Source organism: Pygocentrus nattereri, chromosome 5, assembly GCF_015220715.1.
Source record: "Pygocentrus nattereri isolate fPygNat1 chromosome 5, fPygNat1.pri, whole genome shotgun sequence".
NCBI classification, from domain to species: domain Eukaryota; kingdom Metazoa; phylum Chordata; class Actinopteri; order Characiformes; family Serrasalmidae; genus Pygocentrus; species Pygocentrus nattereri.
In genome coordinates, this window is record NC_051215.1 from 8353258 (window position 1) to 8380328 (window position 27071).

Here is a 27071-nt window from a genome sequence, read left to right on the forward strand (position 1 = left end):
GAAGCTATTAGTATCGGGTAAAACACTTATTAAAAATAATGGAAGTAAAAGATATACTCAAAAATATGTCAATAAAATGAATCATCAAAAATATCTGGAGCAGAGTTTGTCTCTCTCTGCCTCTCAGGTTTTCTCTCTAACATACACAGTCTAGAACCTTGTACAGAACATTATGTGTAACATTTTGTCCTCACATTGCCAATCATTTGCATAACACACTATTTAAAACTACAAACTGCAAGTAATTAAATTAAAAGACCAGAGATGATGTATAAGAATCTTTTTTTTATTGTACAAAATAAACAATGAGATAAAGTTTGTTTTTTTTTTATATTTCTACAGCAATTGGATAACATTTCACGTGATGGCTACTTGCATTGCATTGCACACAAAAACTCATGCATACACATGTACACAAAATAACTGAAAAAAAATAGACTAAGGTCCGAGCGATATATCAGCACATGAATTTATAAGTACCAGAATAAATCCCGCCAATATAGCACCGATGTTTAGTGGCATGTTGTACTTTTTAAATAACAGACACCTCTGATGTGAAGCAACCATTCATTTTATAAAAACCTCTAAGCTGGTAGACACCACTCATTCACGTGTTATAGGTTAACCTGGCAATATATATGCACAAAATATCATCATGGTTAAAATAATAAAAAGCACATACAGTGTGTCCAAAGTAACCTTTAGCATGAGGATAATGTTACAGAAATGAGTCACTTTGAATGATAAAAATAAGAAACATTAGATGTAATCAACAAAAAACAGCAAAACCACTGAGAATTCTGTGAAGCTCTGCCCTGACCTACAATCTTGATATTATTCCGAGACTTTTTGAAATTCTGTTGTTTATTTAAACCTCTGAAATGAGAGAAGTGTCAGTCATATCTCTAAGTATTACAATGTTTACTTAAAACTACTGGTGCCTGTTTCATTTTTGACTAAATTATATTAGCACAGCTTTTCGCTTCTTAAAATTATTCACAACAGTCCCAAAATTATCATATCAGTTGGGCCATACAGACCTTGTGAGTGATATTTAGACGCAGCCCACTAGACCAAAGGCCAGGTTGCTCAAGGTGTTAGCTTGGGCAGAAGAAGCACCTAGCTAGGTTAGCTTTCTAGAAATTGTGATTTATTTAGATTTGTAGTTAGACTTTTAAATAAAGTTGGATAATATCACTAACCTATAATAATTATATATTAAAAGATCTAACCCTAACCTTAAATGTAACCTAACGTTACTGTAAGCTATCCCAATGATTTTTCAGCCAGATAGCTACTTTGTAAGCATTTGCATAAACTGGGGCTTCTTCCACAAAAACTGGGACTTTCTCCGCCCATGCTGGGGCTTCTTCCACCCAAGATAAGACTTTGCCCAGCCTGAGGCTTGCTATTGGGCTGCAGCTGAATACTACTAAGAATATTTTTTTTTAATATTGACCATATCCACAAGCAATTCAAGCAAAAAATTACACCTAATTTACCAAGCATTTACATTTTTGGATCAGCCATTGATCACTGTCCATCCAATCATCCATCCATCCATCTACAAAAGTGCCCATTATATGATCTGCCGAATAAATGATTAACAGTACATAACCCTTTATTCTGTGAAATAAGTTTCAGATCCTGCTGAAGGTTTTGTACTCACATACATACTCACACACATATGAATTTGCATTATAAAAATACAATATAAAAGCTATATAAAACCTTACATATATCAATATTCTTTCATTATTTTAAAGCTAAAAATGGCAAGTTCTTTGGCAGTTATGGCAGTTTTGATGGTGATAAAATTTTACCACCAGAGCTACAAACACACACATTAAGAGTGTGTAGCATGTTTCAATGACACACAACACACAGGCTACTACGTGGAAAGCACCAGACACCATGGGTCTTTATTACTGAGGCACTCAGTTTGGGAAATGAGGCTTGAATGGGGAGGGAGGGAAGTCCAAACTAGACCTGTCACAGTCATGAAATTATAGCTGACGATTAATTGCCATCTGATTTTGCTTCCAAGCTGTAGATAATGATAAAAATGGCTTGAGCTCAAATAAACAAACATTATTCAAGTCTGCCCTGTTGTTGTTCCCCTAAGACTTATAATGTATGAGAAAACATGTTCTGCTTTCTTTTATTCACACACACACACACATTTGCCTCAAACCAAAGGAAAAATACTAAATACAAAATACAAATAATAAAATAACTGCAGTCAGCTTAATTGTGACAGACCTAGTCAGAACATAGTCTACTTTGAAAGGAAAAAAAAATAAAAGAAAAGAAGAAGAGAAGTTTAAAGTGCAGGTATTCTGGATGCTCTGAGGCGTCTTTAACTGTATGGTGAAAAAAATAAGGCCTAACTATACTAGGGGGGGCAATATGTCACAAAAAATCATGATCCTTGAAGATACTTTCACAATATCCATTATGAATCACCATTGAGATGCTCTGATGACACCCTGTATAAGGTCTTAAAGGCTTATTTTGATGTAACATATTGTGATATTGACATTGTGATATCACATTGCCAACCCCTAAACTATGATATGCATCCAGTGGTTTTACTTTCAGTGACTGATCACAGAATTGGAGAAACAGGAGAAAGTGAGAAGATCCAACATTCATTCTCTCTCTCTCTCTCCAAAGCCACTGTTTCACTCTGTACATCTTTTTTTAAAACCACCCCTAAAACCCTCTGCTATGGAACATTCCATGCAGTCTGTATCATCACTGGACAGGAAACCCACTCTATTGACATCAGGTGCAGTTGCCCCTACTACAACATAAAGCAGGTGAGATGAAGTTCCTCACTGCCTCTGGCTGTTGTTGCAGGTGGACAATGTTCATAGAAATCTTCATATTCCCCTAGAGTAAGTGTTTCTCCCAGAGTCATAGAAAACGGGGAGGAAAGATAGAGGGATGAAGTGGAGGGAGAAGAAAAAAGCGCAGGGCACTTCCAGAGGGCTGAGAAAGAACAGATTGCAGAATCTCTCCATCCTACACCTGCATGAAGTCAGGTGACTCAGGGATCGGCTCTGCAAAACAAATAGAAACACATCAGAATCAGATGTGGCTCTTGTAAATTGAGAAATTGGTTTTAGTGAAATTGAGGCATCATGGACATTATAATACTGAATGAATGTGGTAAACAAACATATATGAATGAATGCAGTACACAAAGAGTATCGTAATATATGCATATCCTGTATATGAAAACTATGGCAGTACAGATCAAGTGGGATATGGCCAGCGTTAAACTGAGCCAGACCAATTCAAACAGTGATACGGCACTCTAATTAGAATGAAGACGATTGAAGCAATGTGGCTGAACTGAACCGTTAAATATCTTCATAGTAACATAATCACAGAAAAAAAAACAGTGTTGTGCACATAACAACTAGAAGGCTTGGCTAGCTAAGTTAATTTGTGTAGCCTTGCTAGTTATGGTAGCTAAATATGTTTAGTGAACTTCCATTGCCTTCCAATTTCCAATTTTACCCCCCATAAATGCCCAGGGCCTGTTAGTGGGGCCAATGTTTTATTACACACTTCTATCATCTAAGTTTAGCTCAGTCAGTTTGCACTGTAGTCACTCAGTAGTTACTGAATAGCAAGCTTTAGTATGTAAATAGCCTGGAATTTTCAGGGGTTAGAGTCATATAGGTGTAGTTTCATAAACATTTCTCACTTGTAGCTTATTAAAATAAGCAGAGACGTTTGAATGTATTTAGTGTTATTCTCATGAATGCAGGCTTGTTCAGCAGAAAGAAAAAACTGTCCTGTACATTTTTGCCATGTTTCTGTCATTTGTTGATATTGAAACAAATGGAAAATGCCAGAAGCACAAACTTTTGATATAGAATATAAATGTAATTGGTAACTACAAAATTAGCTATGTAATCATATAATTATTACAGCTGTTAGTCTATAGTCCATTACATTTATTTGTTTAGTTTATTGTAATTAATCACAGTTGTCTTAATTACTCTAAGTTGACCCTAAAGAAAGATTGGTCCATTTAAAAAGCAGTGTTGCAAAAGTTTGAACACCCCCAGGCCAATTACAATTGGTTGCTTTTCTACATGAAAATAAGTTAACACATCCTCTGCAGGGATCAAACATGGCATTTTTGGCATATTTTAATGCATCATTTCTATTGGTTGACAATTTGTTTCCAATTTTCGATTGTCAACTGAGAGAAAGAGTGGCTACACGTGGCTACAGCTCCACATTTTTACCGCTGTTACATCTGGTTTTGAGGGGAACAATAGATTTACACTTTAGTGTTGCTTTTGTTAGTTTGCTGCTTGTTCATTTAGCCATAGTTTTTCTACAAGCATGGTCCATTGTAGTTTGCTAAAGGTGTCCTGTAGTGCTAATGTTGTTGATATTATAGATATTGCCCACATCAGTGAAGCTTGGTTTTATCAAGAAAGCCATCAGTGAAACCTCTTTTCATTTAATAGCTGTATTTGAGCAGCAGCAGTGTGCAAGCTGCTGGGCTTCAGGATGAAACTATAGATGGTTAGGGTTGAACTAAAATTAAAATAAAAAAATAGTGCTGTTAATAATTTAACCTGTTAATGTGCTGCTAATGTGTTAACCTTGACATCCCTAATAATTACATTTGATACAATAATGAAATGATTGTAGTGAGAGTGGATATGACTGCACCAGTCAATACTCAAGGAGTCTATCAAGGAACAGACTGAGTGATACTGCTACATGTTACATCTACCATCTAATGCTAGTTTATTCTCAAATCTACCTTTCTTCAAAGTGCATTTCTCAGTAAGACTGAAAATGAGCTCTCCAGGCAGGTCTACAGAGCTGAGTAGCCACGTCGTGCATGATGCAGTAGTAGTGATATCAGACGAGTGTAGCAACAGCTGAAAAGCTGCACATACAGACGCCAGTTCCCAGAAGGGCTTACAGGAACAAGAGAAAAAGCAGAAGTGAGTGTTGTGAAACGGTAAAAATGGGGAAACTGCAGTTGTGAAAAAGTGCACAGAGTGAAAGGTCAGGGGAGAGGTGGGGACACTCTAAAGCTGCTCTTCTTCAGGTCCTGTAGTGACGCAGCAATGAAGAGCAGCAGAGCCCACACTTACCGGACTGAATCACAACTGTTTCAGCATGAGTGTCTGCTGATTGTGCTGTGGGCTGCATCATATAGACTAGATATTAATATCACATTTATACTGCTAGATATTGTGGTTGTGATAAGCTTTGCAGTCAGCGTTCAGAAACGGAAAAGAAAATCTCCAGGCAGAACTATTATTTGTACACTTCTGTTCTTGTGCTCCAACCACATAATGCTCCTAAACTGCTAATAGGCTAATTCTGTTCTCTTTAGGCTGAATCTAATAAAACAGTAGGTTTAGAAAGCTGTTAAACATGACAGTTGCATTTTTACTGATAAGAACATAGATAAGCTATGCAAATGTAGTGTTTTTTGAATTAGTAAATTGCTCCAAAATATAGCTCAGAGAGCTTAGCATAGAGAAGAAAAGGGGTCAAATCACCATCTGCTGTTTGTATAGGTTAACAATGAATTGGATGACCTTTATGTATATGTACAACATAATGTGTCATATTCTGTATTATAAAATGAATAGCTCTGGTCCTAAAATCTGATTGGCTGAGCTGTACGAAGCGGTTGTAAAACACACGATATACACACATCTGGCTGGCAAAATATTTCTTTAATTAGAACTAGGCTGGTCAGCTAGCTAAAAGATAGCAAACATGCTAAACAGTTCAACCGTGCCTGGTACACCCCCACCGGGAGGCGTCCAGGGAGCATCTAACTCAGATGCCCGAACAACCCCAGCTGGCTCCTCTCAATGCGAAGGAGTAGCGGATCTACTCCGAGCTCCTCCCGGATGTGAGAAATCTCATTTGCGCCGCTTGTATTCGCGATCTCATTCTTTCGGTCATTACACAGCTCATGACCATAGGTGAGGGTCGGGATGTAGGCCGACCGGTAAACATAGAGCTTTGCCTTATGGCTCAGCTCCCTCTTCACCACTACAGTCCGGTACAGTGACCACATTACTGCTGCCGCCTGTCCCAGCCTGCAGCCGATCTCACAATCCCTCTTCCCATCACTCGTGAACAAGTCCCCACGATACTTAAACTCCTCCACCTGGGGCAAGTCCTTTCCCCTTACCTGGAGTGGGCATGCCATCCTTTTCTGGGCTAAGACCATGGTATCAGAATTGGAGGTGCTGATCTGGATACCAACCAACACTCAGTTATAAACCACTCCAGTGAGTGCTGGAGGCATCCATGTGATTCAGCCAAAAGAACAACATCGTCTGCAAATAGCAGACGCCACCCTCCGGCCTCCACACATAATGCCCTCCTGACCTCGGCTACACCTTGACACCCTGTCCATGAATATCACGAACAGGAGTGGAGACAGGGCACCCTGCCGGAGCCCAATGCTAACACTGAAAGGGTCTGACTTAATTCTGAGTATACGAACACAGCTCTCACTGTGGGAGTATAGAGATTGAATGGCCCAGCGTAGTAGCCCCGGTACCCCATACTCCTGGAGGACCTCCGACAAGATATCTCAGGGAACCCGGTCATAAGCCTTCTCCAAATCCACAAAACACATGTAGACTGGGTTGGCAGACTCCCATGCCCCCTCAACAATCCGCGAGAGTTCCAAGCTGGTCCATTGTTCCAGAATGGAATCCACATTGTTCCTCCTCAATCTGAGGTTCAACTGAGTCTCCTTTCCAGCACCTTGGCATAGACTTTCCAAGGGAGGCTGAGCAGTGTGCTACCCTGATAGTTGGCACACACCCTCCAGTCCCCTTTTGTAAAAATGGGGACCACCACCCCAGTCTGCCAGGCCAAGGGTACTGTTCCTGAGGTCCATACAATATTGCAGAGGCATATCAGCCACGACAGCCCCACAATATCCAGAGCCTTAAGCATCTCCAGACGAATCTCATCCACCCCTGGTGCCTTGCCACGGAAGAGCTTGCCAACTACCTCAGTGACCTCCACCAGGGAAATGGAGCTTGACCCGCCAGAGGCCTCCGGCCCTGACTCCTGTGAGGGAGGCATGTCTCCTGGATTAAGGAGTTCTTCTAAGTGCTCCTTCCATCGACTGACAATATCCTTATTTGAAGTCAGAGTTTCTCCACCCTTGCTGAATACAGCTTGGGCACAGCCACCCCAACCACTCCTGAGTCGCAGGACAGTTGTCCAGAACCTCCTTGAAGCTGACCGAAAGTCTTTTTCCATGACTTCGCCAAACTCCTCCCACGCCCTGGATTTTGCTTCTGCCACCGTTGCAGCTGCCATCTTTTTTGCCTATCGGTACCTCTCTGCTGAGTTGGGAGTCCTTCGGCCCATCCAGTCCCTAAAGGCTTCTTTCTAAACCTTGACGGCCTCCCTCACCACTGGTGTCCACCAGGGGGTTCTTGGGTTACCACCCTGACAGGCACCCACAAACTTTTGGCCACATCTATGCCTGGCAGCTTCCACAATGGAGGTTTTGAACAGGGTCCATTCAGACTCCATGTCCCCTACCTCCTGAGAAAAGCTCTCCTGGAGGTGGGAGTTGAAATCATTCCAAACAGGGGCCTCCGACAGTCGTTCCCAGCACACCCTCACTATTCGCTTGGGCCTACCAAGTCTGACCATCAGTTTTTCTTGCCATCTGATCCAACTCACCACCGGATGGTGATCAGTTGACAGCTCAGCACCTCTCTTTACCCGAGTGTCCAGAACATATGGTCCCAAGTCAGATGAAACGACAACAAAGTCGATCATTGACCTCTGACCCAAGGAACTCTGGTACCATGTACACTTATGAACATCCTTGTGTTTGAACTTGGTGTTCATTATGGACAACCCATGCCTGGCACAGAAGTCTAATAACAAGGTCTGCACTTTCCCTCCCCTTAGATTGTGTAACTAGAGCATAAAGACAAACAGGTCTATGATTATCTTGATTATCTATGTAACACATGATAACTCCCTCTGAGCCACAGCCCTGCAGAGTTTAGCTTTCAACCTCCTAAACACACCCGATTCAACTAATCAGCTCATTAGAAAGACCTTCAGAAGTTGCTCTCAAAGTGTTCAAAGATGGAAACTATCTCTGCAGAGCTGTGACCCAGAAGGAAGCCAGTCTAACATCCCTGGTTTAACCCTTATTTTAATGTAACATAAGAAAATGTTTATAATAAGCTCAAATTAGCAAGATTCAATCACAGTTTGTGTACTGCTAGTGGTTAGATATCCTGGTGATGCTACAGCGCATCTTTAGCTACCTTTCTAAGCTACTGACATTCATCTCTAAAAAATTAACAAAAGCATGCAAAAAGCATGCTGTTGATGCAAAAAAATTGGGAGTTTAAATATAAAAATAATAATTACATTCTGGTAAAGTTGGGGGCCTCACAGAACTAAAAAACATTATTTACAATGTGCAATATTATTACATTTTTGGGTTTGGTTTTTGTTCTGGGTAAAACACTATTTCTTATTTTCTTCTTAAACTGTCTTGAAGTCCAGTTTACAGTAATATATAAAATCTAATAAATCAATTATGTAAAATGGTTAAAGATTACATTTTCATCAAAATAACATTTCAGGGGTCAACAATGCCTGTTGCCTTGTACCCTTGGATACAACCGTATCACATTTTGGCCACTAAAAATGCAGAGCCTGTCTCTGAGTGGCCAACTTACATAGAAGATTTTTTTAACCTCAAGTATTTTCACACATTCACTAATAGACACAACTAGTGACAAAACCACTACTTTGCACCCTCCCACAGAAGATCAAGAGCTTGTTTGGTCAGACTCAGAAATAACTGCATCCAATCAGAATTTGCCAAACTTAATGTTAACAATACCTAACGTAGCAACGTTCTAGTTAATGTGAAGTTTTTTAATATTTTCTTTTCCAAGCAGTATCTGGCTTATTTTAGGTATTGAAGCCGGTTTGTTAATTGAAAATACAATTCCATACATTCAGAAGTATGTAAAAGTGTGAACACTCCCAATCAAATGTTTTGTGACATGTTTTGTTGATTTTGATTTTCAAAGTGAAAATAACATGCTACTGGAACTTACATTAAATTACTCTCATTACATTACTTTTGCACATGCCATGTTTGTTTATGTATTTTTACAATAAGTTAAAAAAACACTTTAAATGAACAGACGTGTGTTCTCTGTGGAGGACTTGTTGACTTATTTTACTTAGGGGGCACCCAAATTTTTGACAACAACTGTGTATGTCTACCCCTGAACCCTGTGGGACTACGAGCAAGCATTGCATCATCAACAGACAGAAACATTCATCTAAAACTGATTGGTCAGGATGATCAGGGTGCTTAGAGCACACAGAGAACATTTGCACATTGTAGCCATCATATCAGTACAGCAAAAGCCAATATCACAATAATTAACAAATGACTTATTTTGGCTGAGTGAACAGCTGTGTTTTTAGGATGGATGTTGTTCATGTGAGCATGCGTGTGTGTGTCTGCGCGTGTGCGTGTGTTTATTCTGCTAGAGCGGTGGGTTCTGAGGCTACTTAAGGAACAGAGAAATTCAGTGGGGAACTAATGGAATGTGTGTGTGTGTGTGTGTGTGTGTGTGTGTGTGTGTGTGTGTGCGGGTGTGTGTGTGTGTAAGGATTGTGGATGTATACATGTATTTATATTGTCAATTGCCAATATAAATTATCCCCTGAACTTAACTAAAAAATTCCAGTTTTAAGTTTGGTCCCTGTGGAGGATGTTACCTTACTTTCACCTTGAAAATCAGCATGTCATTTGGTCTGGAGGCATGGTTGTTGCATGTATATATAACACATATAGACTGCGTGTGATTCCAAGCTCTGTTTAAAAGCAAGTGTGAGTGTGTCTCCTCCCAGTATACAGATGTTTCATGTCTTGTAGTGAAGTGACAGATCTAGGCAGTGTGGATGGTGTGGGATTACAGCTGTGTGTAGGAGATGCTGCTCTCCCCCACAGCATGCTGAGAGGAGTGTTTGTGAGGGCGTATGCTGTGTCTTGAACTGTAGGCTACATTTTCCATAGTCCAAACGAGCCTCTATCGCACACTTCTGCTGAACCTGAACACTTCCAACTACTCCCCCGCCTGCAACAAGCTGACTCTGCTTGTGTGTGGTTTCTTAGCTACTGTTGGCTTATTTTGGCAGAGGACGAAGTTTGGAAGATGCGTATGTTTTGTGGTGTGCAGCAGAATCGTGCAGAGAAGGAAATGAGATCCGCATTTGTGTGTTAGAAGAATAATATACACATCACTGCTGTCATATCAACATGTATTTTTTAACAGAAGCTTCTCTGTTTTGTGTCAACACTGCCTCATTGCATGACGAATGGACCAACAGAAATTGTACATGATTATGCTACTTCAACATAAAAGTTATTTGCATTAAATTAAAAGTTAAAACCTTTTTCAAGTCAAGTCAAGAGGCTTTTATTGCCATTGGACTTTAGGTCATTGTGGGTCACTAAGCTTTCTTGAGCATGAGGAGAATTCTTGAGTGACAGAGGCTGACCCTTAAACTAATGAGCTAGTGTTAGCTTATTAGCTCAAATGAGCTCAAATGAGCTAATGAGCTAACACTAGAGCTAACCAGTTAGCTCATTAGCTTAAAAAGCTAACACTAGAGCTAAAGAGCTAACACTTCAGCTAAACAGTGCTAGCTCATTAGCTCAAATGAGTTCAAATAAGCTAACACTGGAGCTTGTCAGCTAAAACTAGCGCTAAGCAGTGTTAGATCATTAGTTCAAATGAGCTAACTCTAGAGCTAATGAGCTAACACCAGAGTTAACCAGTACTAGCTCATTAGCTCAAAAGAGCTTAAATAGCTAACACTATAGCTAACCAGTGCTAGCTCAACACTAGAGCTAATGAGCTAACACTAGAGCTAACCAGTAGATGGTGAGCCATCATCTTCTACATGAGATTTTCTCCTAAGATGTTTACATGCCAACATGTTAGTTTAGGTAATACCGAGAGCAGAGAAATATCTATTCTATTTTATTAATTCTATTAATTTGATCCTAGCTAACATCTACTGTCAGATTTACTCTAGTTTGCAATTTTGCTGACTCCATGATCTCGCTCACGATAAGACACATTTTTTATTATCAATGAGCAAAACTGTTATATTTTACAGCCTTATTAAAGGATCAAATCTGCACTTCACTGAATTGTTGGCTTGTTTTTGGAAAGTGCAACATTCTGAATACCTGAACCTCAATTTCACTATTCCTATAATGATTAACTAAGTAACTGTATTACTGTATTGCTGTATTCTGTTCATATATATTTGCTCCATTGTACTTAATGTAGCACCAGAGTACATAAAATCATACAATGCAGAAAAGGTGGGTGGGAGTGTACGTTTTATCTCCTACCTTGTGAAGGGAAGAACACATCACCATGTGAGTTTGGAGTGAAGGGGGTTCCAGGGTCCGACAGTAGGTGGCGTCCAGTTTCAGATGACTGCCGAGTGAGAATTTGAGACACAGTCCGTGTTTTGGGCTGAGGGGAACTTGCCATAAATACTGGATTCTCGTGCCCGCGGGCCTCACTTGGAGGAACAGACAGAAAAGAGAGAATGAGGAAAGAACAGGACCAGAAAAGTATTCATAAAGGAACAGAAAAAAAATCTAATTTACATCATTTTCCCTTCTACTTTTAAATGTAGCTGGTCAGCCAAGATGTGTTTGTATCTTTATTTTTGTACAGGACTAACGTAGCTAACAAATAGTGAAAGAATGGCCTCGTCCTGAAGCCCCAAGAAGGCAATTCCACCGGAAGAATGTAAAATAATTTTTTTATTCATATAATCAATAAAATATTTTTCCTAGTAACTCAGATTAACTAAGGCACTGTTGGCTCTCTTTGTGTGAATTGTTGTGACTCTGTGTTGAGCTGCTAGTGAGCAATGACAGTTGAAAAGGAGGTGAGAACCCCCTGCTGCTAGGGACCTCCAAAAAGGCGTTAGTGACATTTTATGGCTACGGTGTAAAGATTTATGCCCCAGTAGTTGCCTGAAAATATGACATACTGTTATCAATAAAAATAGACAAAAGTACAACACAGGTATGGCATACATTCATTTCCTGGGCCCTGATGATGACGGCAAGAGCTGGCAGGAAGGCACGGCCCGAAGCTGAGCGAGGACTGAGCCCTGCAAGGACGGTGGGGATAGGAAATCTGCGAGGGAGTGGGGTATGGTGTGCAAGTCACAAACTCCGCCACCCAGGCCCTGCCTCCCGTTCCGCACTCTCTTTCAGATTTAATTCTCTCCCCACCATCTTTGCAGGGTTTTGTCTGGGTTCGGAATTCGAGCCCTGCCTTCCTGCTGGCTCTTGTGGCGATCATCGGGGCCCCACATAACCAAGTCTACTTGAGATTTCTTAGCAGTTAATTGGAGGCTAATATGCAATAATTTAGGCATGCAGTTTGGAAGATACTAATTGCTATAGTATAAGCTTCTGCAACTTATTAGCAACACTAGCCTTATATCTCCAGTGTAAAATTAAAGAAGCAAACTTCAGACAACAAACAAGTCCTGGCTGATCAACTCCATAAGGGATAAAGGGGAAACTGTGTAGAACTATTGTTCCCCAGACTATTTCGTTAAAAAAGTCCATGTGAATTGGTCCAGCTGCTTTGGTTGCTGTTGGAACTCACCTGTCCATTCGGACCAGCTCGTGTGCACCTGTGTGAGACAGGAAGGCGAAATGGGTCATTGTACAATGTCAGGAAATATATCACGCTCGCAGTGTTGTACAGGATGTGAAGCCAACATACATACATGCAGACAGAGCTTTGAGCTCAGGCCCAGATAATGCACAGTGATTTTATCCACATGGGGCTCTTTTGTATTGATGTTTAAGGAAGCAATTGTGTGCATTTTGTTTATGAACTCACGTCGGCTCCCGTGCGCTCCTTGTCTTTGGCGGTACACCAGCGCCAGGATAAGAGGCAGACATAGAATGCCCATAATGCATGCTGCTGTTGCAAAACCTGCAGCCACTGAGCCTACAGAATAAGGGAGAATGAAGAAAATGAAAAAAAAAACCCACTTTATTTGAACTCTGCTATATAAAACTGACTTTACCAGGCTATAAACATGTCAGTGCAGATGTCATATGCATTCCACGATGTTCAGTAACATAACAGCATTGTCATCATTGCTGATACTTTACTCTTTGAAAAATTAGCCATTCACATTTGTCTCTTTCCAGTTCAGTTCCTTCTTCCTCAGAGCGAAGGGACAACCCTACCAAAACCCCTCAAAACAAACCGCAGCAAGAATGTCGGTGGCAGTAAATTGTACGGTATTGATGATGAAAGCTTGTTCTGCTGGTTTAGTTTGTTGTTTATGATGCATGTGGTTCATTTATATGACATTATTGACTGGGATATGAGCATGCTGGTCATTTGCAGTGACAAGGTTGTTCACATTAATCACAAATTTAAGTCACTTACCAACACAAATGTGAACCAAGTATGAAGATCAGATCTGAGCAAAAAATCTGTATTGAGCAATGAGACTTGCGCAGCCTTAGTCTCTTAGCAAAAGTGTTTTGGAGCCTCAGCTGAAGGTTTGACAAACATGCCAACAGTAACTAAGGCAGGGGGCAAATGATCAGGTGTCAAGATAGATGATAGATGTTTGACGCCATAACAGCTTATGTCACATCTAGTTAGCCACCATGACATCAAACATTGATAGCTGTTATTACAGTAATGGTAGCACAAAATTGTTATATTCCATATTTTTTGTAACAATTCATGGCAGCATTTGGCATCTGCTAAGACAGTTATGGTGTGGCTATGAAGCAGAGTAGGTAACAGTGAAGTGCTACCAAAACTTTTTTGCTGCATCATTGTGAAGAGGCATATGAGTTCAGTGTACCTTGTGAGGGCTTGTAGTCGTATTGTATGCACTTCCCACTAGTATTATTTCCACCTGTGAAATAACATATGATGGTGAACTTCATGCATATTACATAAAAACAATATGAATACTATATGTATTGGCACTTCAGTCTTCCTCTTTCTCACACACGCACACACCCACAGTAGAGATGCCACTGATCCAATATCAGTGTTCTGTCAGTGCTTGCAGAAAATGCCAGATTGCATATCGAAAGGGAAGATAAAGAACAAATCCATCACAGTCCTGTAATAAATCTGTCCTGAACATTGTGTGATGTGATGTTGGTTATGTATTTCTTCCCTTGGGGTTGTACAATTAGTAGTTTGATGGCCTACTTATAGATGCTCATCTTAAATGAAGTCCTTCTATCTACAATAGCTTAGTAGTTAGTACTAAAGAAGAAAATCAATTTAGTACCACTCTGGGCCAATGGAAATTTATTGGAAACATCTTCAGTCTAGTCAATATGGCACATTTTGGTTGGTGTAGTTTGTAGGGTAATACCGCTGTATACTGGGATTCGATTCCCTAGTTGTTTTGGATAGCCTAATAACAAATGCATAAATGTAAATGCATTTCTCAAAAGATTTTGGCCAAAAAGATGTTTTGCTTTAAAACATTGTTTGAAGTATACTGCTGGCTTTAGCATAGTGCACACCTGGGGGTGCCACCTGGGGTGCTTTTCCAATAGACTTTAAGAAGTTAAATATATGGGTCATTCTCCATTTGGAGGGGGAAACCATGTCACAAAGCCTGAAGGGCTTGGATAATAGGAGATGTTAACAGACATTAACATTTTTAAGTTTTGGTATGAAAGAAATTGATTTTTAAAAAATGTATCCACCTGAACTCCCACTCCAAATACAGAATGACCCATATGCTGAGACCTTGTCTGTTGCATTCAATCTAGTGTGGCCATTCTTACAAGCGCTCTCTCTCTCTCTCTCTCTCTCTCTCTCTCTCTCTCTCTCTCTCTCTCTCTTACGTTTTGTAACAGTCAGCATTAAGTAGCTGTGTGCTGACTGCTGCACTCGGCCCATCTTGTGATGGTCTACTAGAATGTCCAGAGCAAGGCAGCAGTATCTGCCCTGGTCATTGTCCGTCACATCCAGCAGTGTGACAGAGAATGAATCTGCCTGTGCTCCGTACACCACACCCAACGAGCGGTTGCTATGGCCTGTCTTGCCATAAAGGCGTGGGTGTTCGCGGGGGTGACACTGCTGGTCCATGTGTGGCGTGAACAGCCACACGTGCTGCAGGTGATCGGTGGGGTGGGCCTTGGCTCCGGCCTGAGCACACACCAGTGTAACGTTGGCCCCCTCCGGGCAGACGTAGGACATGTGAGGGGCGGAGACGCTGAGCGAGTGGGCGTGGTGGTCACTGTTAGCTAGGGAAGAAAAGAGGGTAGAAAAAAATGCAGAAATGAGTTAGAGGATAGAGGACGCATTAAAGGTGCAGGCATCAGTGCTAGACGCCAAAGATCAACTAGTAATCAGACATATTCATGTATTATTTGATTATATGAATACCCAAACTCATCATTTGGTGCTCATCCACACTGGTAAAGCCAGAAAATTGGCATGTCACCCAGTCATAACTATTAAAGTATTAGAATTAATTCAGAACAGCATGTATATATATATATATATATATATATATATGTGTGTGTGTGTGTGTGTGTGTGTGTGTGTGTGTGTGTGTGCATGCTGCCATGCTCAAATCAAATGGATATACATGTTTACTCATAAGAGATAAAAGTATTATTTCTATGATTACTTTTAACATAATTTAAGACCATTTATTTAACAATTAGGATATTCTAATACCAGACTTCAAATAAAACATCAAATGCCCATCACTGAAATGAACTTTGACGTATTTAATGTGCCGCTGTAGGATTGACACAAACAGTTTTAAAGGTCTAGACATGAGTGTAGTTACTTCCTGAGTATGTGTGCTTTGTAAAGGCTGAATACACACAGCCTACGTTCTTCATGGTCAATCAGGGCACGTTCAGCTAGATGATTCATACAGTTTGTGTAAGGCTACCTGAACATGCTTAGCTGGCAGTCTCGTTGCTTCAAAATGTCACATCACTGTTGACACGATTCAGTAAAACCGCATGAAAGCCGTTTCAGCATTTAATTTCAGAAAAACAGGTACATTTGCGTTATGAAAAAAAAAATAGACGAGAATGGCATTAAACCATATCTAACCGATTGTTGGTGATGTGAGTCATTCAGAAACTCGTACCATGCTGCCCGTACTGCTGGATGCACTGCGTCAGTTTCTGAGCGAACGCCCACGGAGCGGAATTCACATCATTGATGGCTTATTATTGATTGGTTTCAACAGATTAAAAAAAAAAGGCGAATGAAGTCGTTTTCCTGTGCGTTTGTTTTCGTGGTCAAAAGTATGGTTTGTGATGCTAATGAATAATTTTCTGTTTTGTTAAATCATGTTTTTACTAACATTAGAAAACACAGTATTAAATGAGAAGAGTGTTTGAAAAAGCAGAAATGGATTTTTTTCTGTCTCAGCATTAAAGAGTTAAAGTACAGCGTGACGGCCTGCCGAGATGAAGAAATGTAAGTACATAAGCTGTAGGATCAGTGTTGCAGCAAAAGGTGGTATGTATAGTAGCCCTTTTGTATAGTCTTGTACAAACTTGCCAAAGTCCTTATATTTAGCTTACTGCGTTGCTGGGTTCAACAAAACTGAACGTGTAAAGTCAGCAAAATGTCCCACCCACTCTCCTCTCTAAATTTGTCATATGTTCATTCTTCCTCTTTCTTCTGTGTTTTTGCTTGGCTAATGATTTTAGTTCCACTTGCTTTCTGTCACAAATGAGTGCATTCCTAAGTGCTATAATATGTGTAATTGTATATGCAAGCACAACTATCCATGGTCACACGACACGCTGACATCTTAATCTGAAGAAGTGAGAGTAAAGCAGTGAATTCATGTTGAAGTAAATTAAGTTTACTAAGTGCTGTCCAGTAAAAATGAAAGTCCTAGTCACTTTCATTTTTATTATTATTGCATTACTATGGGCTTTCAAATGTGATTTTATGTGTGGCCCAATTCAGCTGGCCCATGTAATTCGAGTACTTTCATATCAGTTCATTATACTGGCATTCATTTTCTAAGTAGTACAAAAATTGTTGCTTAAACCACATTAAAGTTAATCAGCAAATGCCTTTTAGATTGAACAGAAATGTGTTAATATATGGAAATTGTTAATAATCAGTTAGAACTGGTGTAGTTGAATGGATTGAATGGGTTAGAATTCTAAGTCTTCTAAAGTCTTAAAATATATTGAAGATTTATAGTAATAAAAAGTCTACTACTATTAGAGGTATTACATTTAGACATATCTAATCTAAGCAAATTTTCATTGACTGGGTACCGGGTCCAGTTTGAATCCTTTGTTTTGTTTTTTGCTACATTCACTCTGTTGTTGTAAAGGATGTTGTTTTACAACCTGGTGATCAGACAATCAAATTCAATCACAAGCCAATATTAAATACACTATGGAGGCTAAAACAAAGCAGATCCGTCCTGAATGTCCAGAATTATGCACACGTTAATTAGCAGATTGGCACAATCCTACCTAAATTCTGCAGCTATATTGGCTATGAAAACACAAACACTGGATTTGACTCAATATTAAAGGAGTTGGGGAAGATTGATGGGATGTTAAAAAACTGATTCATCTTGTATATTAATCCAAAATCCAATTATCCAGCCAACAGTTGTCCTGTGGTTTAAACTGACCGCTAGTGAAGGACTAAAGGACTAAACAGCCGAGGTGATAAAGTCAAACACATTGAAAAGACCATGTAAGATCTGCAGTCTCAAAGAATATATTCATGTTTTGTTTTTTTTTCAACCAATTGGAATGAATGAAATAGATATTTAAAACATGCCGTATTTTAATGTGTGTGTGGTTCTTTGGTGGAAAGGGTGTTCTTTCTGTTATGCTGAGCTCTAAAAAGGTATGAAAAACATTTGATTTTGAAGATTGTGCAGCACTGCTCAATTCATTCGTCATCCACATCGCCTCACCTCTGACTGCAGCAGACTACACTGCTTTTCATGATGTTGTTGAAGCCAAACAGATGCTAAAGGAATCACATTAAACTTATCAGACAATAAGAAAATTGCTCAGTGCTAAATTTGTGCTAAAATATAAATCCAGCAAGTAGGATACATCCATTAAACCACTGCTCGTTTCAGGTGTTGTTTTAAAGAAATGGTTTGGCAAAAAAAAAAAAAGTTTACACAGTTTTACCCAACTTTACACAATACGATCAGTCAAACACGTTTGGTGTCCAAATTTTGCCTTCTCGGTTTAGTGCCAGAGCTATGAGGCTAATGTAACAAACACATGAAGTAAACAGTCACCCGAATCTTTTCTCTTAATAGATCCACAAAATCACATCCACCTCACCATTAAAGTTGCTCAGACTTGCCTATGTGGGTTAGGACACAGCATGATTTTTAAACAGATTGTGAAACAGACTCCTTTTTGCGCACACACACACACACACGTCACATAGCCTATGTGGACACTACAGATCACATTTGCGATTCCTGTTTCTATTGAAAAATATTTATCTTGAATTTCTGTACTGAAGATAAGTGTCTAGGAATTGAAACAACAGAAACCACAAACATAATCTAGCACCCACTATGCACACGAAAGAGAGTCAGACTCGGAAATCGGAATTGTGTTGTGAATTGGAAAACTGTGTAAATGTGTCAAAATTGTGAAACTTTTTCACCAAACCATTCCTTTTATATATCTTTGCAGTCCACTGGATATATTTTGAATGGCAGCAATGAACATACTTAAAAACCTAAATTGACTAACTATTAGGGTGAATTATGAAACATAAATATTACTTTTGAGTGGTTTTGAGAATAAGTATTCAAGTACTCAGAGTTCAGAAATACCAGTGTTTTGGTGTTAGAAGCCTATGAAATGCTGTTCAGGCCATTGTTAGTGTGTGTGTGAGCCTGCATGTTTCTGTCCTGTGTATTTTAGTGAAAGTGTGCTTTGGATTCACATCGTAAAGAGTCGGTTTTAGCAGAAACCAGAAAGACAGCTTTAAAGAAGAAGAGGACACAAAGAGAGAGGAAGAGAGGGAGAAACAGAGAGCGAGGTGCACTTTGGGCTGCTACCTCTTTGAATAAAACAACACATATATCAAGCACATTCCATCAAAATGGGCTCAGCCAAAATGAGTCATAACACTTCACTGTGCAAAACCAAGTGTTTTTCATATGGTGTTTTTTCTCTTCCAAAGGTCTGTTTTGGAAGTTAAATTTGTGACTCGTGCAAAGATTGAAACATGCGCCACAAATAGTCTGTGGCTTCAAAATGACATGTTTGACCAGAACCAACATACCAGATTAACAGAGGCCGTCCAGAGTGGTCAGACTTTAGTGTTTAGTGTCGAATTGCTCTCAAGAGTAATTATAGGTTGAAATGAACGCTGGGTAAAGTAGTCTACATGGTGTGGTCCTGCAGAGATCACGGTTATGACAAGCATGACTTTTGTTCCTGTCCACAATGACAATTGCTTCCATTTCAACAACCACACACACCTCTGTTGTGACTGCTTGTGAGTGTGAAGGAAAGGGAGAGAAAAACAGAAGCAAGAGCAACAGGTTTGCAGAGGAAAATAAAAAAGGGCTAACAGGGCTGCACAATATATCATTGTCAGTTTTTACTGTAATACTAGCTTTTACCATTCTGATATCAATGTAATATGCTAATAAGCCTCAAACTAATCACTGAATGCTTCATGTGTTGGGAGCTAAGGATGTGCAATATGATATTTAATTCATAATAAATTATGTTGCTGTATGCTTTTCTCAGCCTACTGTGGATATCGTCATTGCTTATAGAACACTGACTAATTGCATGTTTCAGAGAGAGAGCATAACTAGTCCTGTTTAACTGGATTTAGCCCAGCACAATAAATGAACAGTCAAATAGTGTTGATAGTTTTTGATAGCATATTTTGAATGTGGCACTACTGTTCCAGTTTAAACCACAGAAAAACTAAATAATGTTATGCATATCGAGCATCGTGAAAAAATATGACAGTATCATGATGTTATGTTTTTGATATATCGCCCCACTCTTTCTGTGGGCATTCTGACTAATCATAAATATTCCAAATGAGTTTCTGCTGGTGTTTTGATAAATTAGCACATGTAATTGATTATTTGGTCCATAAAATAATGCTGTGTTTTTAAGATTGTAAATTTGCAGTATGTAGCAATATGAACTGGAATATAGTATAATATGGATTATAGAGTAAGTTATGTTGGAACATCTTTATATCTTGCATTGTAATGTCATAATATTGCAATGTTATGTGAGTTATGTCGTAATCACAATATGTTTTGAGACAGACATACAACCCTAGTTAGAGTATACTGATAGATATACAGCCTTAGTGGGTGTATACAGATAGTTATACAGCAACTGTTGTTTGTCTATTTACACACACAGCCACAGTGGATGTGTATAATTTTGTATACATGCGAAGAGAGAGACAGAAAAAGAGTGTCCAGGATGTGTAGAAGTGATAAAGAGGTCGTGCTAGTGTTCAAGGGGCAGAGACTTCCTTCCTGCTATGCCCTCAGCATGCAAGACACTCTCCTCCCAAATGCACTGCTGCAGCAAAGACAGACAGATCATATTAAGCCAATTCCTACTTGCAAGTGTATTAATATGGAAGCTCCAGGGAAGCTCTGACAAATGCACAGAACTACAATTTCACTGACCAAGTCATTCCATTCTAGATCATTTACACAATACAAGAAAGCCAAACAGGCCACAAAAGGACAAATTCTAGAGATAGCGCTCAGATGATATAAAACAATAGTGGCTGTTTCATTTGGGACCTCATGTTAAACTGTATTTAATCAGTGCCATAACAGGCTTGATTTGTACATCATCCTTCTACATAGTGTCTACTCCACTTCACAATGTGGACAAAATATCATATATTGTAGTTTGATTGCAACATATGGCTAATGTGCTACACCTAAAGCAATATGTATATGTATGTATAAAGCAATAATATAACATAATTGCAGGCCCAAATGAGTTAATTAACAAACTAATTCATATTCATCCAAATATCCACAGCATACTCATAAATGTATGTATTTGATTGGCCAGGATACTCCAAGCACACAATAAGCAGTTTTGTTATTTGTTAGAGAGCACATTTTTATTTAGCTTTAGAGGTTTTTTTGGCTGATGCTCTATTCCAGAGCAACTGTAATCAAGTTAATCATGTTACAGAGGCAAATGAGTTAGGAGTCTTGCCCAAGGACTATTATTACAGCATGCCCGGGCAGGGAATCGAACCCCAATCTGATGAATGCAGGACAATGATATTACCCACTACCCTCATTCACATATTGCGTCCTCCTGTGATATCAGTATGTAAAGGCCAACACTGTGATACCGATTAACAATATTTGTGCAGCCCTAGCAACTCCCTAGTTCTAAACCAACTCCTGTTTGCTGTTTAACTTTGTGAAGATTGTTTCCCTTCTTTCACCTGAAACTCTTATTAAGGTCCTGAAACCAAGGCAGAGCCAATCAACCAACAACTGAGAGTTGAATGTCGTGTTTGTAATATTCATGAACTGCATGCCTCAGTTACCAGATGTTTAGTTTGGTTTACACTGACAGATACGCCTATTTGCTTGCATATGCAGATATCCCTCTGAATATGCGCAGGTCTAAGGCCTCTCCTGACCTACATAGCTAGCCGATCGCTGTTTTAGTTCTGTTTTTGTGCGAGCACGTCTATGTTTGTGTGTCCGGCTGTCAGGAAGAGCAATAGGAAAAGCATGCAGTGTGATTGCGAGTAGCTTGGGGCTACTGTGTCTTTTCCTGTCTCTCACATGGACAATGGAGTTAAATCTGATTCCGTTCCAATCCATTATTCCCATTCTTCCTGATAGTTCCAATCTGTGTTCATTATATTCCTGGCTGGAGGCCCATTTCCAGTCTCAGAAGGGCTCTCATCAGGCCGGGAGTCCGCTTCTAGCTTTGAAATATCGCATCTAGCTCTAATGCACCATTATTTTGACTACATCAAAATATCTAGCCATTAGGACCCACCTACCTTCTATACCTCTCCCTTTTCACGTACCCTCTTAAAAATAAGCACCACAAAGTGGTTCTTTGGAGCAGTGCCATAGGAGAACCACATTTGGAGAACCTTTATAAAGTTTCAAGAACTTTTTTATACTTACTCTATACTTACTTTTATACTATATTTTTTATATGTTTTTATATTTTGCTTTCACTGGGCTCCTTAATCATGCACTTTTTGATCACTCAGTGCTGCTGGTTAAAAGGCCTAGACTTGATTGCAGGAAGCATGTACTAGCTTGCATACAGCATCAAGAAAGGCTTTCAAGAATCATTTGGTTACTGTAAACGTAGCCTTGGGGTTAGCCACAACATAGAGGTATAACAGGGAAATGAAATTTACCTTGAGAGAGAGAAAGTGTAGAGAGAGGTTCCACTGCATTTGATCTGTTTAGAGGTTATTTTGTGCCCTGCAGGAAACTGTACTGCTAATATTTAACACTGTCCCACTGACTTTTTTTCATATTCTGTTCATTAATGATGAAAGCATGACTTTCAGGTGCCTAAAACCCAAATCATTGGTCTCACCAAGCTATTCTTATTTAGTTATATGCCTGTTACCGTATTGAACCCACATACAGGCCCTTAGAGTGTGAGGCATTTAAATCTCTCTTTAAAATCAATACTTAAGTAGGAAAATCCACGCACGTGCACCACTCGACTCGCTCCCTCATAGGCTATTGCTTCCCCATCACTTCTCTTGGATAAGCAGTTTCCTTAAAAGGTGTTAACAGGAGCATAGGAAGGGTCTACTGGCTAGAACAACCCTAAAATCACCTTTCCGACACAATTTCAGACTGTTCCTCTTTCTGACACTCCACACAGAATTCTTTGTTATTGTGAAGCGAAAAGTTCTGTTTACTGTGAATTCTGGTTCCACTTCTGCTTTACTTTTTTTTTTTTTTTTTAAATTATGACGCATTTTTGGCAAAAACAGGGAAGCAATAAAAATAGCCCACATGCAGATACATCTGTCACTGGTCTGTGAGTGAGATGGTGGCTATGACACTCAAAAATCATCAGTGATCTTTTGTTATGTATCAGATAAAGGGGTCGCCTCAGAGCAGTGCATTTTAGTCTCACTCCTTTCAGACCTGCCTTTCCTATTGCTCATAACCTTTCCCCTGTAACCACATAGGCTGGCATTCTTTCTCTCTGTGTGTCTTGGTACTTATCTTCATTTAGATTTACAGTCCCTGGAGGTCAGGAATGTCATCCAGAAACAACATCTCAACACCCACCTTTTATCATCCTCTAAACCTGCTCCCTATAAAATATGTTTTATTCGAATGTCATCAGACTGTGCGTGTCTTCTGCTTCAAGGTCAAGTTTTCAAAAATGACAAATAAAAAACAGCATCTGGTAATGTGATCTACAAGACTGACAAAATATTGCTGGTATAACAAACAGTTATGGTCATATAGTAGCCATGCTGATGGATAGGTGGTGCTGCTGACCAATCTACAGGTCAGGGGCACTAGACTTTAAGCAGCTAATGACTAATTACTAAATCAGTTAGATACCATTAGTTTTTAAGTAAAGGGAATTTGCATGATTTTTTATAAATTAGCTGGCTGTGGTTTAGAAGGAAAGGGAACTAGTATGATTGTTATAAATACATTTGCTAGCTATAGTTTACAAGTAAGAGGAACTAGTTGTTATAGATAAATTAGCTAGCCTTAGTTAACAAGTAAGGAGCCCTAACCCAGAGACAGTATTGAATATCTAGCTTCCTGCTGGGCCAGGATTCATAGACTGGCTTTTAACAGCTGAAAAGAATCAGGTTTGCTTTACTAGAGATGACACAGGTGGTGTCCCCTCAGGGCTTGGCTGCCTTAAAATTAAATAGAGCACCTCACAGTAGCAAAACACAGACATTCACTGAGATAAACTGAGGAAATGTAGACCGATCTTGTGTTTAACATACTGTTTCTCACTTGCATACACAACGGAGAGCACCCTTTAAATTACATTCATATGCCCTCCAATCCCCTCAACAGAAATGGATGGAAGAATCAATGCAATCAGTTTGCAGGGTCCTTTCTAACTCTAGGAAAGGTAAGGAAGGCAGCATCTGCTGTATGGGACTAGCAAACCCAGCTGGGTCCCAAGGAGGCACCCCGCTGCCATATCCGCATCAATCCGAATCAATTCTCCTTTGCTCATTAAAGCCGCCTCAGCCCCAAATCAGCCTTATCTAATCAAACGCTGCTTCTGCTCAAGCAGGGATCCTTCAAGACCTTCATTCCCTGTGATGCTTTCAATACACCCTACTAGAAAAAAGTTGCATCACTTTTATCAGAGCATATGTCATTTCAAGATACCGCAAGTCATGCATGCTATGAGCAGCTTGTGAGAGGAGTGTGCTGGTAAGGTTACACTGTCCAGGGAACCATCAGAGAGAGATACAAGACATAAGAGGTGACCAGTAGCTATTACATTGCCGTCCGCTTATCAAAAGGTAGCAGCAAACCAGAAAGCTCACTAAGAGATGATTTAAAGCTATTCAGATTCTCAAGTTTCAGCAGTGATGGATGAAAGAATGCCTGATAGAATGAGCTCATGTATTTTGGAATATCAATTCATGTAGCACTGTGTTTAGTGTCTTAGATCATTATGACAGTGTGTAGGTGATATGCTGCACACCTGTCACAAGCTCTGAATCAGCCATTATTTTATTCAATTTCCCACAAATTTAAAATGTAATAGCCTTACATCAGTACTTTTGCTTATTTAGAAAGAACGCACTTAAGTGTGAACCATTGTGTTATTTGACGCTTCAGCTGTACTGGACTGCCATTTGTTTAACATGATGTTAAGTTACAAGTCTTCATATTTAGCTGAGCATTTTTTCAGAGTGTGATACTCTGTTATTTGCTACTTTTTAACATATTTAAGCAGCCAAATTGGCTGCTTTTCAGCCCACTGCTCAAACTAATTCAGTTGTAAGCAAATCAAGCGTTTAGTAGCATCAATGTCAGTGGTTCCTGCCAGCTGAAGACCTCTAGCTTCAAATACTAATCTCAGACTCATTAAATCCCATTTTCTAACATGATAAACACAACCCTGCCGAGATTTCCTATCTGTGAGATAAAGCTGGCTCGACATTTAAATAAATAAGTCGTTTGATTCATTTGAAGCAGTATCAGACTGACTCTCTGAATCGAATATTTAAGATGGGAGAATAAAACTGGCTCAACTATTAAATAAATGAGTCCTTTGATTCATTCGAAGCAATATCAGACTGACTCTCTGAATCGAATCTTTAAGATGGGAGAATAAAGCTAGCTCAACTATTAAATAAATGAGTCCTTTGATTCATTCGAAGCAATATCAGACTGACTCTCTGAATCGAATCTTTAAGATGGGAGAATAAAGCTAGCTCAACTATTAAATAAATGAGTCCTTTGATTCGTTTGAAGCAATATCAGACTGACTCTCTGAATCGAATCTTTAAGATGGGAGAATAAAGCTGGCTCAACTATTAAATAAATGAGTCCTTTGATTCGTTTGAAGCAATATCAGACTGATTCTCTGAATCGAATCTTTAAGAAGGGAGAATAAAGCTGGCTCAACTATTAAATAAATGAGTCCTTTGATTCGTTTGAAGCAATATCAGACTGACTCTGAATCGAATCTTGAAGATGGGACAATAAAGCTGGGTCGACATTTAAATAAATGAATCGTTCGATTTATTTGAAGTCGAATCGTTTGAGTAAACTGAATCGAACTTCCCCTCAATATCTGCAGCTAGATAGAGACGTGCGCCAGATGTTTGAAGGGGAGGGGCTTATATAAGGGAGGTGTGGCAGTCAATCCGTACGTTCTTTAAAGCACACACACACACACACACACACATACACACACATAATAATTAGAAAGAATAGTTTAGGACACGCCCCCAGCTGAAAGCCAAACAACAGGAAATTAAAAGTCACGGATGCCTCGAGGTTTTGTAAATATCACAGAAACTACTTCGTAAAGAAAAGAAGGAGCTTTTATCGACCGTGCAAAGAGTTTCAGAACAAACTCACGGGCATACCTGGGTAATATTTGTATACATAAACGTCCAGTGCGCATGATTAAGTTCTGAGCTGTAATTAAGGTAGAAAAAATAACGCCGATTAAATAAATAAAAGGCAGTATATGGCGACGCGTCCTTGGATAATGTGGTAACAGCCTTGGACGCGAGGACGAGGACAGGAGTTCACTGCAGGTTCACACACGCCCAGCAGCGCTCGGCAGAGTTCGGAAAGCAAAGCCTCGTTTTCGCATTTGCAGCAGCTGCACCATTTAAGGTGGAACGGGTACATGTGAACAAGTGTTTGGCGAATCGGAAGCCAAACTCGTTCTGGAAGAACAGAAATGCCGTGTTGGGACTTGACTCACCTCGAGCGGCCGTAAAAAGAGCAGAGAAAAGCCACACAGCTGCAGTTAAATCCATCGCTAATGTCCGTGTAGACCCGCTGTGGTGCCGGGACCCGCTTCTGTCTTCAGCTTTAAATGGGACGCACTAGTCCTGCTTCTACCGAGTTCAGCTCTGCCGAGTCTTTGAGGCTGAAGGAGAGAATCTGTCTGACTCGCAGTCTGAGCACCGGCTCCGCTCTGTCAGTGAGTCGGTGAGCAGCGCAACTCGATACTGACTCTAGACTACGCCTTGAGACAGGAGTTAACCCTCTTTTGAACTCCCCCCGCCGCCTCTCTCTCTCTCTCTCTCTCTCTCTCTCTCTCTCTCTCTCTCTCTCTCGCCCACTCACTCTCTCACAATTTCTGTCTCTATTTTTTCTCTTTCTTTCCCTCGTTTTCTTCTCTCTCTCTCTCTCTCTCTCTCTCTCTCTCTCTCTCTCTCTCTCTCTCACACTCTCTCTCACCCACTCTCTCT

The 27071-nt window shown here is 39.8% G+C and overlaps 2 protein-coding genes across 2 annotated transcripts in view; one reads left to right on the top strand and one right to left on the bottom strand.

Annotated features, from left to right (window-relative positions):
• The window catches only part of cdh23 (cadherin-related 23), a 435604-nt gene that overhangs the window by 359715 nt on the left and 48818 nt on the right, over positions 1-27071 (top strand). The window lies entirely within an intron of this gene.
• vsir (V-set immunoregulatory receptor) lies at positions 271-26852 on the bottom strand. The gene is made up of 7 exons (XM_017695453.2): positions 26579-26852; positions 14981-15382; positions 13972-14025; positions 12981-13091; positions 12741-12768; positions 11456-11631; positions 271-3065 (listed from the first exon to the last, which is right to left on the bottom strand). Exons 1-7 carry the CDS (start codon positions 26631-26633, stop codon positions 3028-3030), a joined length of 864 nt encoding a protein of 287 aa, XP_017550942.1. The 5' UTR covers positions 26634-26852; the 3' UTR covers positions 271-3027.

Bases quoted from the DNA above. Each gene is read 5' to 3' on its own strand.
- vsir (XM_017695453.2), bottom strand. From the start codon at position 26,633: ATGGATTTAACTGCAGCTGTGTGGCTTTTCTCTGCTCTTTTTACGGCC. The intron at 14,026-14,980 runs GTAAGAGAGAGA...GTTATTTCACAG, and splicing joins AATGCTGACTGTTACAAAAC to GTGGAAATAATACTAGTGGG. The intron at 12,769-12,980 runs GTGAGTTCATAA...TGTCTCACACAG, and splicing joins AGGAGCGCACGGGAGCCGAC to GTGCACACGAGCTGGTCCGA.